We start from the raw sequence: 13,972 nt of genomic DNA on the forward strand, positions 1-13,972 counted from the left end.
CCCTGCGTGAGTTAACTCACGCCAGTTGCAATTTTCATGAATGCTATTAATGGTGTCCTCTCTCTTCCAGCTTTGAATGCTATGCCGTTTGTTGTGGTGTTAGACTATAGGCTGCTTACATGCATGTAGTTATTTGAAGATACATCCTCCTTCAAAAAACAACAAATGTTAATAATCCCGAAGAAAAATATTAAGAAATCAGTATAATGCTATGCCGTTTGTTGTGTTGCAAGCATATTAAGGATGTGAAAGAAACAACGGTGCAGCCAAATTAAGCCACGTGGCAGGTCATGTATCGGTTACGTAAGTGAGTACATACATGCATTCACTTGAATTTGAAATATAAGTACGTGAGTTAACTCACGCTGAGTGTAACACCTGCGTTTAGAGCTGTAAAAAATGGGCCGGACTCATGGGTCGGCCCATTGGCCTATATTTTTGGGCCGGACGGACCTAAAAAACTAACCAAAAAATGCACTCGGGCTTTTTTCGGTCTAAGCCCATTTGGGCCATACAAAAGTTGGGCCAGCCTGGCCCACCGGGCTTTGGGCCGGCCCATTAGCCCATATTTCATTTTATTTTTGTTAAAAAACAACATATTTTTTAATAAAATTATCAACTAATTTAAAATTTATTAACAAAAAAATATTTAAATATATAAACTTAATAAATATGGATGAATTTAGCTTACAATTTTAAAACTTTAAAGTTTATAAATTTATTAATTTGATTTATTGAAAGAATAATGTAGAGTTTAATTATTATTCAATGTTAATGTAAAAATTATATATATTTTTATGTCCATCCAATCATATTTTAGCAAAAAAATAATGGTGAGTAACTAATACATAAGAAAATACATAAAAATAAATAAATTTTAAAAATGAAACATAAACGGGTCAGGCCGGGCTGGACCATGGCCCACCCGGGTCGGGCCGGGCTCTAGAATTCACGGCCCAATCATAAATAGGCCGGGCCGGGCTGGCCCATTTCTATATTCGGGCCTCTCGGGCCCGGGCCGGCCCATTTGACACCTCTACCTGCGTCAGTTAACTAATGCTGCGTGACTTAAGTCACGCATGTGTAAGAAACTAAGTCACATTTTTTTACACTTGCGTTAGTTAACTAACGCAGGAGTATTTTCATCATGGCTGCAGGGTGCGAGCGAAAGGTGCAGGAGGAGAGCATAATTTAAAAAGTTTTGGGTTCAGTGTAGTCTCGTAATCTCTTGGTGGTCATGATATGATCATTATCTTGTTGTTGCTTAGGCCCCATGAACTCTCCAACAAGCATATTATACACACAAATATGTTAGAAATTTGTTGTTCACACTTACCACAAAGTTAAAACACACCAGAAAAACTTTATTCTAGTGTTTGATTTTTCATAAATTTTTGTGAAGTTAAACATGTTTGATGTTGCACAAATTGAAGGTCGTGTTCGATACTCTGCTTTCAAAAAGACAATTAAGGTTATGCTAACTCCGACAGACACTATTGATGATTTCAAGGCACAACTTAATAAATATTTTGAGTATTTCAGTGAAAATCAATATACACATCACATATTTGTTTAGATGACTTGTGCAGACCTGATAGCAGATAAAGATGAAGACATGTGGAAAACGATCTATTTTCCTCGAGTTGTTCGTGATGATTGCGACGTAGGATTTATGTTTAGGCTCATGGTTGAAGACAATATATTATATCTTTGTGTTTGTTCCATCTGCATGTGTGTAGAATGTCAATAGAGATTTTATGTAATGTTATGTATTGTGTTGTTTAATTTCAAACACTCTTTTATGTTTTGTTGAATTTCAAACATTCGTGTAATTTTACGAAATGTGAGATTGATTTAATTTTAGTCAATTGTGAAAGATTATGTATTGTTCTCGTTTATGATTGATTATAACTGGTGTATGAGTTGCACTATCTCTGGAATTGATGTTGTTGAATTATTGGTATAAATGCGCCAGAAATTGACCTGTGAATACATAGCAGGTTTTGCTTTATGCATAATTCATTGCATCGGCAGTTAACTACCGATAGAACCAACTTCAATTAACTACCGAGGGGTTAAACCGATCATTTCCATGTGTTTCTTAGCTTTGCTTCAAGTGGGAACAACAATTTTCAATATGTCAGGATAAATGGGTTATGTATATTTTTAACCCTTATAAATATATGAAATTTTGTTATAGTCCTTCCAAAAAAATTCTTCAAACAATGGTTCTAGCAAAAAAAAATTATCCTTGTTTTTAAGGCAACCGTATGTTTATATAACATATAGAAATTATTTGAAGGACCATTGTTTGAAGTATTTTTGTAGAAGAATTTAAAATGAAATTTGAATTATTTATAAATACCAAAATCTTATTATTATTATTTTTATCAAGTAGCCTAATAACTACAAATTTACCTCATATGATAAGATGTGGGGTGTTCAAGTTCAAACATTGACCCTACATATATTGTACAATATCCTTATAACTCACGAGGATGAACCACAATCTTATTTAACATATATAGCAAATCATTATTACTTAAACAAATGCACTCATAATTATGGTGAGTACCTTTAAAAAAAAAGGAGAATACCAAGGAGATAACCTTTAAAAAGCACTGAATTTTTTGCCCATCACTCCATCAGAGTCAAAATTTAATACCAAAAAAGCGGTAGATATCTAATAACTTCGCATATCAATACCAAGGAGAAACTTATTTGTTAATATCAAGAAGAAGTCTTAACTCAGCTTCTGTAACTGAATTCTTAACCAAGCCTGCATGCACAAGTTCAGTCAAGCTTTCATAGGTCACACAAAAGCTATAACTAAAGCCCTCAGGAAATATGTAACTTACCACATTGAGCATCTACCTTTTACTTATATTGGAAGTAACAAAAGAGCACCCATATCTTCAGAAAATGAGTAATATAGTCTCATCTTAAGCTCATACTTCTTACTCAAAATTTAAACATGGTTCAAACGTAATGTCAAGATTAATCCAAAGCTATGTCTGTGGGGATTACAGGATAAAGAACAACAAAAAAACAACTATTATGTATATTTAAAAGTAAAACACACAATATAAATTAATGTAGCGCAATAGTTTGCTATTTCATTCCTCACATAAATTTTTTATCTACACTAAAAGTTAGCCACTTTCTCATAAATGGCACCGCTGTATTGATTGAGTGAAAGCGTAGAATTTGTGACTACATCAAAACCAAATCAGTTCATTTCACTGTGTCAAGATGACAATGGACAACAAGCTGTTGAACTCAATGAAAGTAGACAGCATCATGCTGCAACTGTTAGAGTAATTCTCTATCTCCTGCCATATCGTTTTTGATAATAACTTGCCCTTAGAGGTGTTGCACAATGATCCTTCCATAAATTAACTGAAGGTTCAGAACCAGAACTATTTATACTATTATCTCCATTCAGAAAAGTTGTACTTGTGTTATGAGACATACAATCATCCATTACGAGTCTCTTCGAACTCTGCGAAGAAGACCTGTAAGTTTTGAGCTTAGCCTTAGTTGATTCTGTCAAATTCATGTAGCTAGGCAGGTGAGCATCTTTTTCCTCTGTTGCTTCTGGCATAGATGGAGATCCAGATGTACATGAAGTTGATAAAATGCTATCATCATTCATGTATTCGGAGCTTAAAGTCGAAGATGATGGAGTTTGCTGACAGATTTTAAGAGCTGAAATCCTAGTTGTCACACCATTCCTTCTTGATTGAAAAGTAGGAACAAGTTCTTCACTCTTCCTGCTTGAGATTGGACTCTCCCATGGACATGGTTTGTTTGCCATCCAGCGCTCTAACAAATTATTTCCTAAGCTCTTGTTGTCAAGGTTGTGATGATGCTTGAAAAGAGACACTGATTTTGTGGATTTTGAGTTTGGACTAGCACTTATTCTTGACTGTTAAAAAGCAAGCAAAGATATATTGGAATTGGAACTAAACTAAATGAATAGATATTGTCAACACTTAATTACCTGTGTGGATAGAGAGTATGCCATTGCTCTATCCCTCTTGATGGCACCTTCTTGCCTCATTCTTAGCTTTGCTTTAACTTCATCTGCAGTTCCAGGAATTTCACACCATCCTTGCTGATAATAATAATAACATGGCAAATTATCCCTTATGTTAGCATCTACTATAACCTTGTAACTCAAAATAACCATTTAGAGAATGTTATGCAATTATTATCTTGAAACAAATTAATTTGATACCTCTACAAGCTTAGCAGAATCAGCATGGTTGCGATGGTCATCTAATAGCTGCTGCACTGCTTTGCCTTCTGGAGATTTCCTCACATTCCTAGCTCTTACACGTGCCTGAACCCTAACCAGAGCTTGCATGCACCTTAGAGTAACAGCTGCTTGTTTTCTGACTTGCCTGCCTCTAAATATTGCTTGCAGCCTCACCACTGCTCGCAATGCTCTCAAAGCTCGTCTAGCCTTCAAGGTATTTTAAATAGAAATAGAGGTATGATATGAAATAACTAAATCAATAAAATGAAGAGTATCAACATAGAAAGAAAATAAAAAAAGAGTGGCTGATATTTCTGCAATAAATCATCAAAATATGGGCAGTGTTTATGCTGAATGATAAACTCAGTTATGCATCATATTCCTCTGACAGATTATTAGCACCACAAGCATACAAAAGAACCTAACTACTTATGTTTCCCCAATCCAAAAAGAGTAAAGGGAGGGATTTTACAGTCATATTAAGGAGGACTAAAGGGTTGAATTTCAATTTGGTAAAGACGAGCTGTGAGCTGATTTCAAAATTTAAAAGATGATAATACAAGGCCATTATAAGGTAAACTAATTAACATGAAGATCATTAGCATAGGAAAAAACTAAGCACAAGAGACATATGCAAAATATACTGATCAAATCCTCTTAAAACAATGTGAAAAAGAGTGGCTAATATTTCTGCAATTTATCCTAACATTTGCTAGTGTTTATAACTCAGTTATGCATTATATTCCCCTGGCATATTAGTAGTAAGAACCTAACTACCTAAATCATTCAACCCCAATAAAGGAAAAAAGGGGGAAAAGTTTAGATGACTTAAAAAGGACAAAAAAAGTTGACAATTCAAATTCAAATTCAAATTTTGACGCAGGTTGATCTCAAAATTCAAATCATGAAAACACAAAGGTCCAATTTTTAAACTCACAAATCCCAACTATTGGTAGATCTTGTAAAAAGTTAATAGAACCTAATCCCTGAATCCTGATCCTAAATCGGACTTTGAATTTCAAACTAGCACACTATGATATGAACAATATTCACAGCAAGAAAAGAAATAGTTACCAAGAAGGCTCGAAAAAGAGCCTGAATGCGGATAGCAGCCCATTCCTGCCTGATAAGGATGAAATCTTTAGGTGCAGCTCGAACAACGACAGCAACTGCAGCAGCAGTATCTGTAATGGAAGAATCAGACACAGTCTTGTTGATGGTTGAAGAAGAAGAAGAAGAAGAAGAAGTTTTCCATATCTTCCATTTCTTCTTAGTACTACTACACTTTTTCTCCTGAATAAACAACATTAACACTAAATTAACAACAACAAAATAAAAAAGGAAAAATAAAAATAAAAAAGGGATTGTTGTAAATTTACTTGATCGGATTTCTTATTGGAAAGAAGTGATTTAAACCATTTTCCAGAAGCACCCATTGGAGAAAAGAATCGATTTTTGCAGAGTGGATGATGAAATAGATAGAAAGATTTTTAGGGTTGTGTTGTGAAATTGGGGGGTATGTAAAAAGAAACACAGAGAGAGAGAGAGAAACAGAGAGAAATTTGAAATTTGAAAGTGTAGGTAGGTGGTGGTGTCGTCGTCTTACGTTTGATTTGTTTGTGTAAGAAAAAGACCGTAACGTGTAACGGTACCCAAATAAGTCAACATCAAAACTCAGCTTTCTCGCCCAACGCGCTCCGAGTTAACTCACCATTTTACATCAACATTTTGAATCTAGCTTTTGTCTTTAGAAATGCTGCTAAAGAAAACAAAGATTTTATAGGGAGCATTTCCTTGATTAACTCTTACGCTCTATTTGGATTCAGGGTTTAGGAGGAAATGGAGGGAAAGGTTCAATTTTTTTTTTTTAATATTTAGAACAATGTAAAATGTTTTTTTTTTTTTAAATAAATCAAATATTTTTAAAGTATTATATGATTATTTATCAGGTTGTTAATTCAATTTTCTAAAAATCATTTTATAATGTTCGTAATTTAAAAAAGAAAAATAAGCCATCCCCTCTCTTCCCCTCCTAAACCCTTCATCCAAACACACCCTTATTATTTTAGGTTTAAATATGTTTTTAGTCCTTGCACTTTCATCAGATTTTGACATTGGTCCCTACACTTTTTTTTTGTTTGGAATTGGTCCCAGCACTTTGTAAAAATATTGGTATTGGTCCCTCTATTAACTTTCTGTTAAAAAAAAAAAAAAAAACTATTGGTATTGGTCCCTGCACTTTGTAAAAATATAGGTATTGGTCCCTGCACTTTGTAAAAAATATTGATATTGGTGCCACGTGGCGTGAAATGATTGGGCCACGTGGCACTCCGTTGGTTTTGTGTTTTTTTTTTAACAGAAAGTTAACAGAGGGACCAATACCAATATTTTTACAAAGTGCAGGGACCAATGCCAAACAAAAAAAAGTGCAGGGACTAATGCCAAAATCTGATGAAAGTGCAGGGACCAATGACACATTTAAACCATTATTTTATGTGAATTAATTATCTATACGTCACGTAACTTCAAAGATTAATCATTTAAGTCGAGTAAAATTATAATGTATAACAAAGTTTTCTTTCGATAGATCTAACACTGTTCATCTGTTTTCTAAACTGAATAATAGGAATTCAGACCTCTTGTTAAATTGAAAATAATCTCTTTACACTCTCATGCAATGCTCTTTGGTGTATTTTCTTTTGCGTCATAAGAGCAGAAAATAAATTGCTAAAAAATAAAATTGAACAAAGAAATTTTGTATTTAAAAAAATAAAATTATAGCCTATGAGATTCTAAATGCATAATTCTGAATATTTTATTTCTATATTTGATTTCTTAACATGTGTCTTATGCCATAAATCAACATTTTTAACTTGTGCCCTTAATTATGCTACAAATTAACATCTCTTTTATTATTATTTATTACGTGTTAATTTGTCATTTAATGATAAGAAATGACACCGTTCTAAGAGCCACGCATTTATTAATGATGTGATTATTGGATCCTCTACACGGTCCAAGTCCTACAAAACTCACTAGAAGACCCAATTTTCTTAGATTGTGGCCCCATAAAATTGATAGAAGAAAATTTAGAGTATTTCTTTTTCCTTCCTAATGGTTTTTTGCACGGCCTACTTATTGACGCATAATTTTTTATGCGAACAACTAAGTTTAGAGTTGTAGATCAAGAGCATACTACTCTCATTTTAAATTTGCTTTCAAAATTAATGCACCTAGGTTAAGATTAGAGCTATCTGATCTTGACTTAATGACTTTAAGATAATGTTTATATGAATGAGAATTTTTTTGACTACACGCAATACAAAGATTATGAAAAACAAATAGGAGAGTAAGAAAGAGAGGTGAATAATTTTTTTTTCTATCATATGTGACTTTGACTTGCAACAATGTATGATTAACCATCCCCTCAAAACTATTGGACAAGCAACTATGAAGTTGAAGACAATACAACACAAAGAATGGCCATGAAAAACCCAAATAAAAAATAATAATATTGGGTTTTCTCCTTTATGACCTTTATCTTCCTATATTATGTACTAATATAATATGTAATATATACTACATTCCAAATATTTATGCTAAAGTTAAAGTAGTGTCTATGCACATGAATGCCTCATATGTAGCTGGAACATTGAACTAGATAAGTTCCATATTTTCAAGTCTATGTGACAGATGAACTTCTGGACTGGCTCTTAAAGATGGAATGGTTGTTTTGTCTTCAAATGTTCCATTGTTGACTCTTGGTGATGGATTAAGATGTTCAAGTGCCTGAAGTTGAAGTTTTGGTGGGTACTCTCTTACATAACCAATCCTAGGACCAACACCAGTAGTCCATTTGCTTGACAATGCCTTGTTATTTTCCACATTGGTATCAAAGTTCCCCACATTTTCTATGTACTCAAAGTGAAGCTCCTCAACCACAGGTTTATTGGGAGGTATAATATCATCATCAACTGGATGTTTCTGCATGAGACAACAACATAAAAAGGTTCAAGATTCGACAAGTTGATGATGCTTGTTGAGATAAGGCTTAATTTTTTTATGAAGAATCGTGTCACAAGTTGAATTTGTAAGGTTGAGTTAAACTCAAAGTACGAAACTAATAAAGCTAGAGTGAAAGTTGATGCTTCGACATGATTATTCACCTTTACATTTGTCATATTATCCACATGATGTTCCTCCAAGAAGCGAATGAATTCCTTAAGATTCTTCTCTGTTGGACGATAGTGGCCACTATAGGGCCAAATAACCTGAATAAAATGTAAATGAAGATCAATTCACATGTAAATGAAATGAAATGTGTATCTCAATTCCATACATGAAGATCAATTCCATAACATTCTGTCATGTTGCTAAGAGATTTCCTCTTTGTGTCTTTAAATTTAAAAAAAAAAAAAAAATTATAAAATTCTATTTTAAGGAGGGGCATGTCACATGTGTGAGAAAAAGAATGTAGCATACATGAAGTACTCCATTGTGTGCAACAATTCTTCCAGATGCAATGGTAGGAGCACCAGCTACAAAACTTGAGTGTTGAAATTTGCCTTTTTCCTTCTGTCCAACATACAAAACTCTAGACGAGCTAAGAACAAAAATCCACTTAGATCCGTCGGTTGTGTGTACAAGGTTATTGCTTTGTTTGTAAACAAGCTTGCCTCCTTCCACAATCACTTCATATGCTTCCCTCTCTATCTGCAAATTGCAAGCATCAATGTTGAAGTTGTTAATACAACATAAAAATTTAGTGGCAAACTTTGAAAATTATAAAATAGTTTGATAGTCTGAAATGCTCATATTAACTAGAGTTATTGAATGCAATGTGGGTGAATGAAAAAATTTACAGGTCCAAGATAGTTTATTCGTTGCATTTGCAATTTCTTTCTTGAACATATGTCAAGATTGACTTTTTTTCCATCACCAATATCCAACCTTCATGTGAGCAAAACATGTATTAAGACATTACAAAATATGGATCAAAATTCAAAAGTTATATTCAAATCCGTATATACTAGTGCTTGCTCAGTTAATATTTACCAGTAGAAAAAGGGTTGAGAACTCTGACACTTAAACCATACATCATAATAGAAATGCAGATTGTGTCCATAGCGATGACGAGGATCAATCTGCAAAATATAAGAAAGCATTAGCCTCGGTAAGTTTATTTTCTTGGAGTCCAAGAAACCATATGATAAAGCAATTACAATGTAGAAGTATGAGCTTACAGCTTCAAGCCAATGTTTTCGAGCTAATCTTTGCGCATTATCATCTTTGGATAATCCTCTTCCCATCTACCAACCAAAGAAAAAAGAACTTTAATTTTCCAAAGAAGACTAATATGAACCTAAACATTGAAGGAAGCATATAAAATGTAACCCCTTAAGAGTGAGCATGTTTGGATTGACTTATTTAATCTTATTTATTGGTATTAATACTTGTGAGACTATTTAGTAGAGTTTATGAAAACAACTTACGGCATGTTCTTAAGTTGTTTTTAGCTTACTTCCATAAGCTCTTCAGAATAGCTTATGAAAACAGTTTATTACTTATATGAAAACAGCTTGACTTCATTTTATCTTTTGGTATAGAAATAACATATAAATCAACACTTATATGATAAACGCTTATGCTATAAGCACTTAATTAAACTATGATATACCTTAGCAGCCATTGTCCTTGCAGTTGCCCATTTTGAAATAGCTGATTCAGATTTATCAGAGTCAAAATGTGATATCAAGCACTTTTGAAAAGCAGAAGTTTCTGAACCCGTCCACCTGAAGCAGTGAACAAACTTAAGAATCCATTTTGGAAAGTACAATAAGCAGCACTAATCACTCACTCATAACTTAAATATTGGATTGCACTAACCATAGCTCCTCGCAAACAACGGCCAAATCTGCTAAATATCTTCGAATCCTATAACTCTTGTAAACTTTCTGCAGCTTTGTCGCAGCTAAATCACGGTCAGAATCAGTAAATGGAGAAGAAAATAACATCACTACTTCTGGTTTTTTCGGTAACAAAGAGTCCTCAACTTCATCTTCTGTATCAGAATTATTCTGTACTAGATATTTGCATGACAATGCTACCTTCAAGCCTATACACTCTTCTTCAATAGTAGGCTTATAGAAAGTATTGAAATTAATGTCATTGCTGAATTTCACTTTGTTATCTTGTTCCTTGCTTATAGCTAACATCACCATTAATTTCTACACAAGAAACATATCCATAAGCTAAGTAATTAACTAATATTGGAAACTTGCAAAGTAAATATAGAAAGTTGAGAGACAGGCTCACGTGGAAGTAAAATTTCAGCTTCTTTATAATTTTCATCTATACACATAAGTTTACTCTTTGAAATATATATACTGCATAAGTTTGAAAGAGATATTAGCTTCAAATATGCAAAGAGAGACATGTATATTGCAGAAAATTGAGACCTTTTGGTATTTGGCCTATGTGAATATAAAACTATATAAGGAGAATTAGTTGTGTTACTTGCAAAGAAAGTCCTATAAATTGAGTTATTTGGAATAGAAAACTATATATTGATTATTAGATTAATTCAACAACCAAAGTTTTGCTAGAAAGGGCATATAGAATCTTTCTTGACATAATCATAAAAATAATAACTACCAATCAAAAGACCACTTTTGTCAAAATATGAAAGGACCATAGTAGTATAGTACATACAATTAGAATATGGGTTTTTGGTACAATTTTTTTTTTTTTTTAATATTTACAATTTTTTTTTTGAAGGAATATTTACAATTTTATTGTTTTCATTTTATTTCCTTTCTCTTATACAGTTTTTAAAAGATGTGCCATAAAATACAAATAAAGTCACACTTTTTTTTATATAACTACTAGCAAAAATAAATAAACAAGCTTGAACCAGTGAGAATCTAAATTTCATCACTACTACAAAAATACACCCCGGTCATTATTTATTATAAACAAAAAATCACTTTTTAAGTTCATTGAATAATTGATGCATATGATCTGAATTATTGATCAGATACATCAGTTATTCAATGAACCTAAAACATTATTTTTCTCTTATAATAATAATTAGATGGTGTATATTTTTATAAAACGTACGTAACCCTAATAAAAATATTACAAATAATTATGTTTATCCATATTTTTCTATTGTATTTTGATGTATGTATATTATTTTAAAATATTTACTTTAATATCATTAATGAGTTTCTGTTTTATGATATATATCATAAAACAAAAACAAGTTATATCTATGCACTACCTATGTGTGTATACACACGTAGTGCATATATTTTTTTTTTTTGAGGGAACGTAGTGCATAGATATAACTGGAGTACTTAATTTTAATGTGGTATTTTTTCTCTCAATTAAACCTTTTTTAGCTATTGCATTTTCGATTTTATCCTTTTTACAATATTATTTAAATATTAGTTAAACTTCATTGCAATAAGAACGATCTCACTGCTGCCCAAAAATTTAACGTAAAGACAATCTCACTGCAATATCACCAATATCATTTATATCTTTATTTTGGTCTTATTTCCCTTTTTTTTAATGGAAATTTCTCATTTTTTTAAGCAAAATAGAGTACAATAGTATCTTGTGAAAGATATGACATCCTAACTATATTGATTATTGACACCTATCTCATCCACCTATTATTTGCAACACTCTAGAAATATAATTTAATTTATCAAAAATACTTGATTGTGGTATATGTAATTTTTTTTTTAATATTATTAGCATAAAAATAAATAAATTTAGTATTAGATGGATAAAATAAATTTACAATAAAACACAACAGAAAATCAAACAACCAACAATGTTAATGTTTGTTTTTTCGACGGTAATGATGTGCGCGCATGCACACACACATAAAGTGCATCTTACCTAGCTGCATGTATTTATATAAAATGAAAATTGCTTGTATAAATAATCTCTTATTAGAAAGTAGGTTGATGAACTTACTCTTATATAGTCCCCAAGCTTAATATATAAAGCATTTTAATAAGAGATTATAAACACATGTAATTATGTAAGATGCACTTACTCTTACTATAATCCCTTATTAATAAAAATAACTTTAATTTTATTGAAAGTGCATCTTCCTCTTGATAATGATGTAGAATAAATAATATCACTTGAAAAATGGGTTGATGAACTTACCTTTATATTTCCTAAGCTTGATAACGTGAGAAGGAGTAAATTTGAGAGTTCACTAGACTTTGAAGTTAGAGCAGTGGCAGTGGCAGTGGCAGTTATGAGTGATACATACGAAATCTAACTATAGTTTCAATAAACATCAAAACTGTTTCATCCAATTTTTGTTCCTTCAATTGTTTATGGTTTATATTTTCTTCTCTTAGTTAACACAATTTCCTAATATTAATGCTTCTTCACTAAGACTACTATATATATAATTGTGTTTATAGTGAATATTTAGTATTAATAACTAGTACTAAGGTATGACAACCGAGGACACTCACTGGTAACTGCTTCTATAAAATAAACAAATGTCACAAAATGAATAACTCTCTACCGAATCACTTCTCAGGTGTTATATATTTATAATACTATAAAGTTTGTGTTTGGCAAATGGCATTATCAAAGCTGTTTTTTTTTAATTGATTGGTTCCAAATTTTTGTTAACTAATTAAGCTCACATTCACTAGGAATTTGTACAAATAAAAATGTAAGTAATAGAATGATAAGTTGACCTGAATTGGCTCTTGCTATTTAGAACTGGCCACAAGTAACATCAAATATTGGTGACCCCCTGCTTGCTGGAATATTTGTGATTGTGATCAATGGCTTTTGCTTCTCAGAAATAGCCACAGATGACATCAACAGGTCACACCCCCTGCATGCTGTAATATTAGTACAGTAATATTTTGTGTGATAAACTTTCTATGCACGCATTCACTAATCATTGGTAATTAATTGATGTCACCGATTAATTAGGAGGAATAAAGGATTAGCATCTCAAGTTATTTGTCATTGGCTTTTTATTTTGTTTTTAACCCATCTCTTTCTAGGAGATGGAACTATGATAGTAATATATAATTCGGATGGGAGGTAAGTAAAATCTAATAGAAATTTTTGTTAAAAAAAATCTAATAAAAATTATTTTTGTAAGAATTTGAACTCAAGTTATCCTAAACGATTTGTCTTGATTAAAGTTTATTAACATTTGGGTTCAATTGTTTGATTTGATGTAAAGTAATGATCGAGAAATATGGCTGAAAATAATAAATTAATAGAGGTGGCCTAATTAATTTAGTTAATTTTAATAAAAATTAATATAACTGCTCCAATTATTTTCATAATTTTTGTAAACATTATTATTAGTGTTAGATGTTTGAATGTGAGGTTGGTTTAGGAAATACTTATATATTTTTTATAGTTTATGAATAAAATTATAGAGTGTGATAGTTTAATGACTAAATTGTTGTATACATTTTTTTTAAGAGAAATTATATTTGTACAATCATTTTTCGACAATTTTTGTGACAACTTTCTTTCACATATTCATATTATGTTTACTTTCTCTCTTTATTGCTTGATTTTTGTGTCAATACATCATTTTCTTTGTAAATTATGGTTGTCAATAAAATGGTTGTTCAAATAACACAACTCTTTTTGTAATAGTTTATCTCTCTTCCGTAACAAACAATTGTCGATCATCAAAAT

The 13,972-nt window shown here is 31.7% G+C and overlaps 2 protein-coding genes across 4 annotated transcripts; both read right to left on the bottom strand.

Moving 5' to 3' along the window:
* Positions 1-2,957: 2,957 nt before the first annotated feature.
* On the bottom strand, positions 2,958-6,008 carry LOC11430655 (protein IQ-DOMAIN 1). The gene is made up of 5 exons (XM_024775895.2): positions 5,641-6,008; positions 5,336-5,554; positions 4,241-4,468; positions 4,004-4,117; positions 2,958-3,928 (listed from the first exon to the last, which is right to left on the bottom strand). The coding sequence occupies exons 1-5, from the start codon at positions 5,695-5,697 to the stop codon at positions 3,326-3,328; spliced, it is 1,221 nt and encodes a 406-aa protein (XP_024631663.1). The 5' UTR covers positions 5,698-6,008; the 3' UTR covers positions 2,958-3,325.
* Positions 6,009-7,611: 1,603 nt separating this feature from the next.
* LOC11441969 (IQ domain-containing protein IQM5) lies at positions 7,612-12,869 on the bottom strand. Of its 3 annotated transcripts, XM_003597530.4 has the most exons (10): positions 12,449-12,863; positions 10,577-10,647; positions 10,148-10,488; positions 9,939-10,053; positions 9,505-9,570; positions 9,317-9,405; positions 9,124-9,211; positions 8,744-8,974; positions 8,428-8,532; positions 7,612-8,245 (listed from the first exon to the last, which is right to left on the bottom strand). In XM_003597530.4, exons 2-10 carry the CDS (start codon positions 10,610-10,612, stop codon positions 7,919-7,921), a joined length of 1,398 nt encoding a protein of 465 aa, XP_003597578.1. In that variant the 5' UTR covers positions 10,613-10,647; positions 12,449-12,863; the 3' UTR covers positions 7,612-7,918. The 3 variants fall into 3 exon arrangements, with proteins under 3 accessions (XP_003597578.1, XP_024631927.1, XP_024631928.1); XM_024776159.2 differs by having other exon boundaries at positions 9,317-9,570; positions 12,449-12,869; XM_024776160.2 differs by lacking the exon at positions 10,577-10,647 and having other exon boundaries at positions 9,317-9,570; positions 12,449-12,868.
* Positions 12,870-13,972: the final 1,103 nt, after the last annotated feature.

Source organism: Medicago truncatula, chromosome 2, assembly GCF_003473485.1.
Source record: "Medicago truncatula cultivar Jemalong A17 chromosome 2, MtrunA17r5.0-ANR, whole genome shotgun sequence".
Lineage (NCBI taxonomy): Eukaryota > Viridiplantae > Streptophyta > Magnoliopsida > Fabales > Fabaceae > Medicago > Medicago truncatula.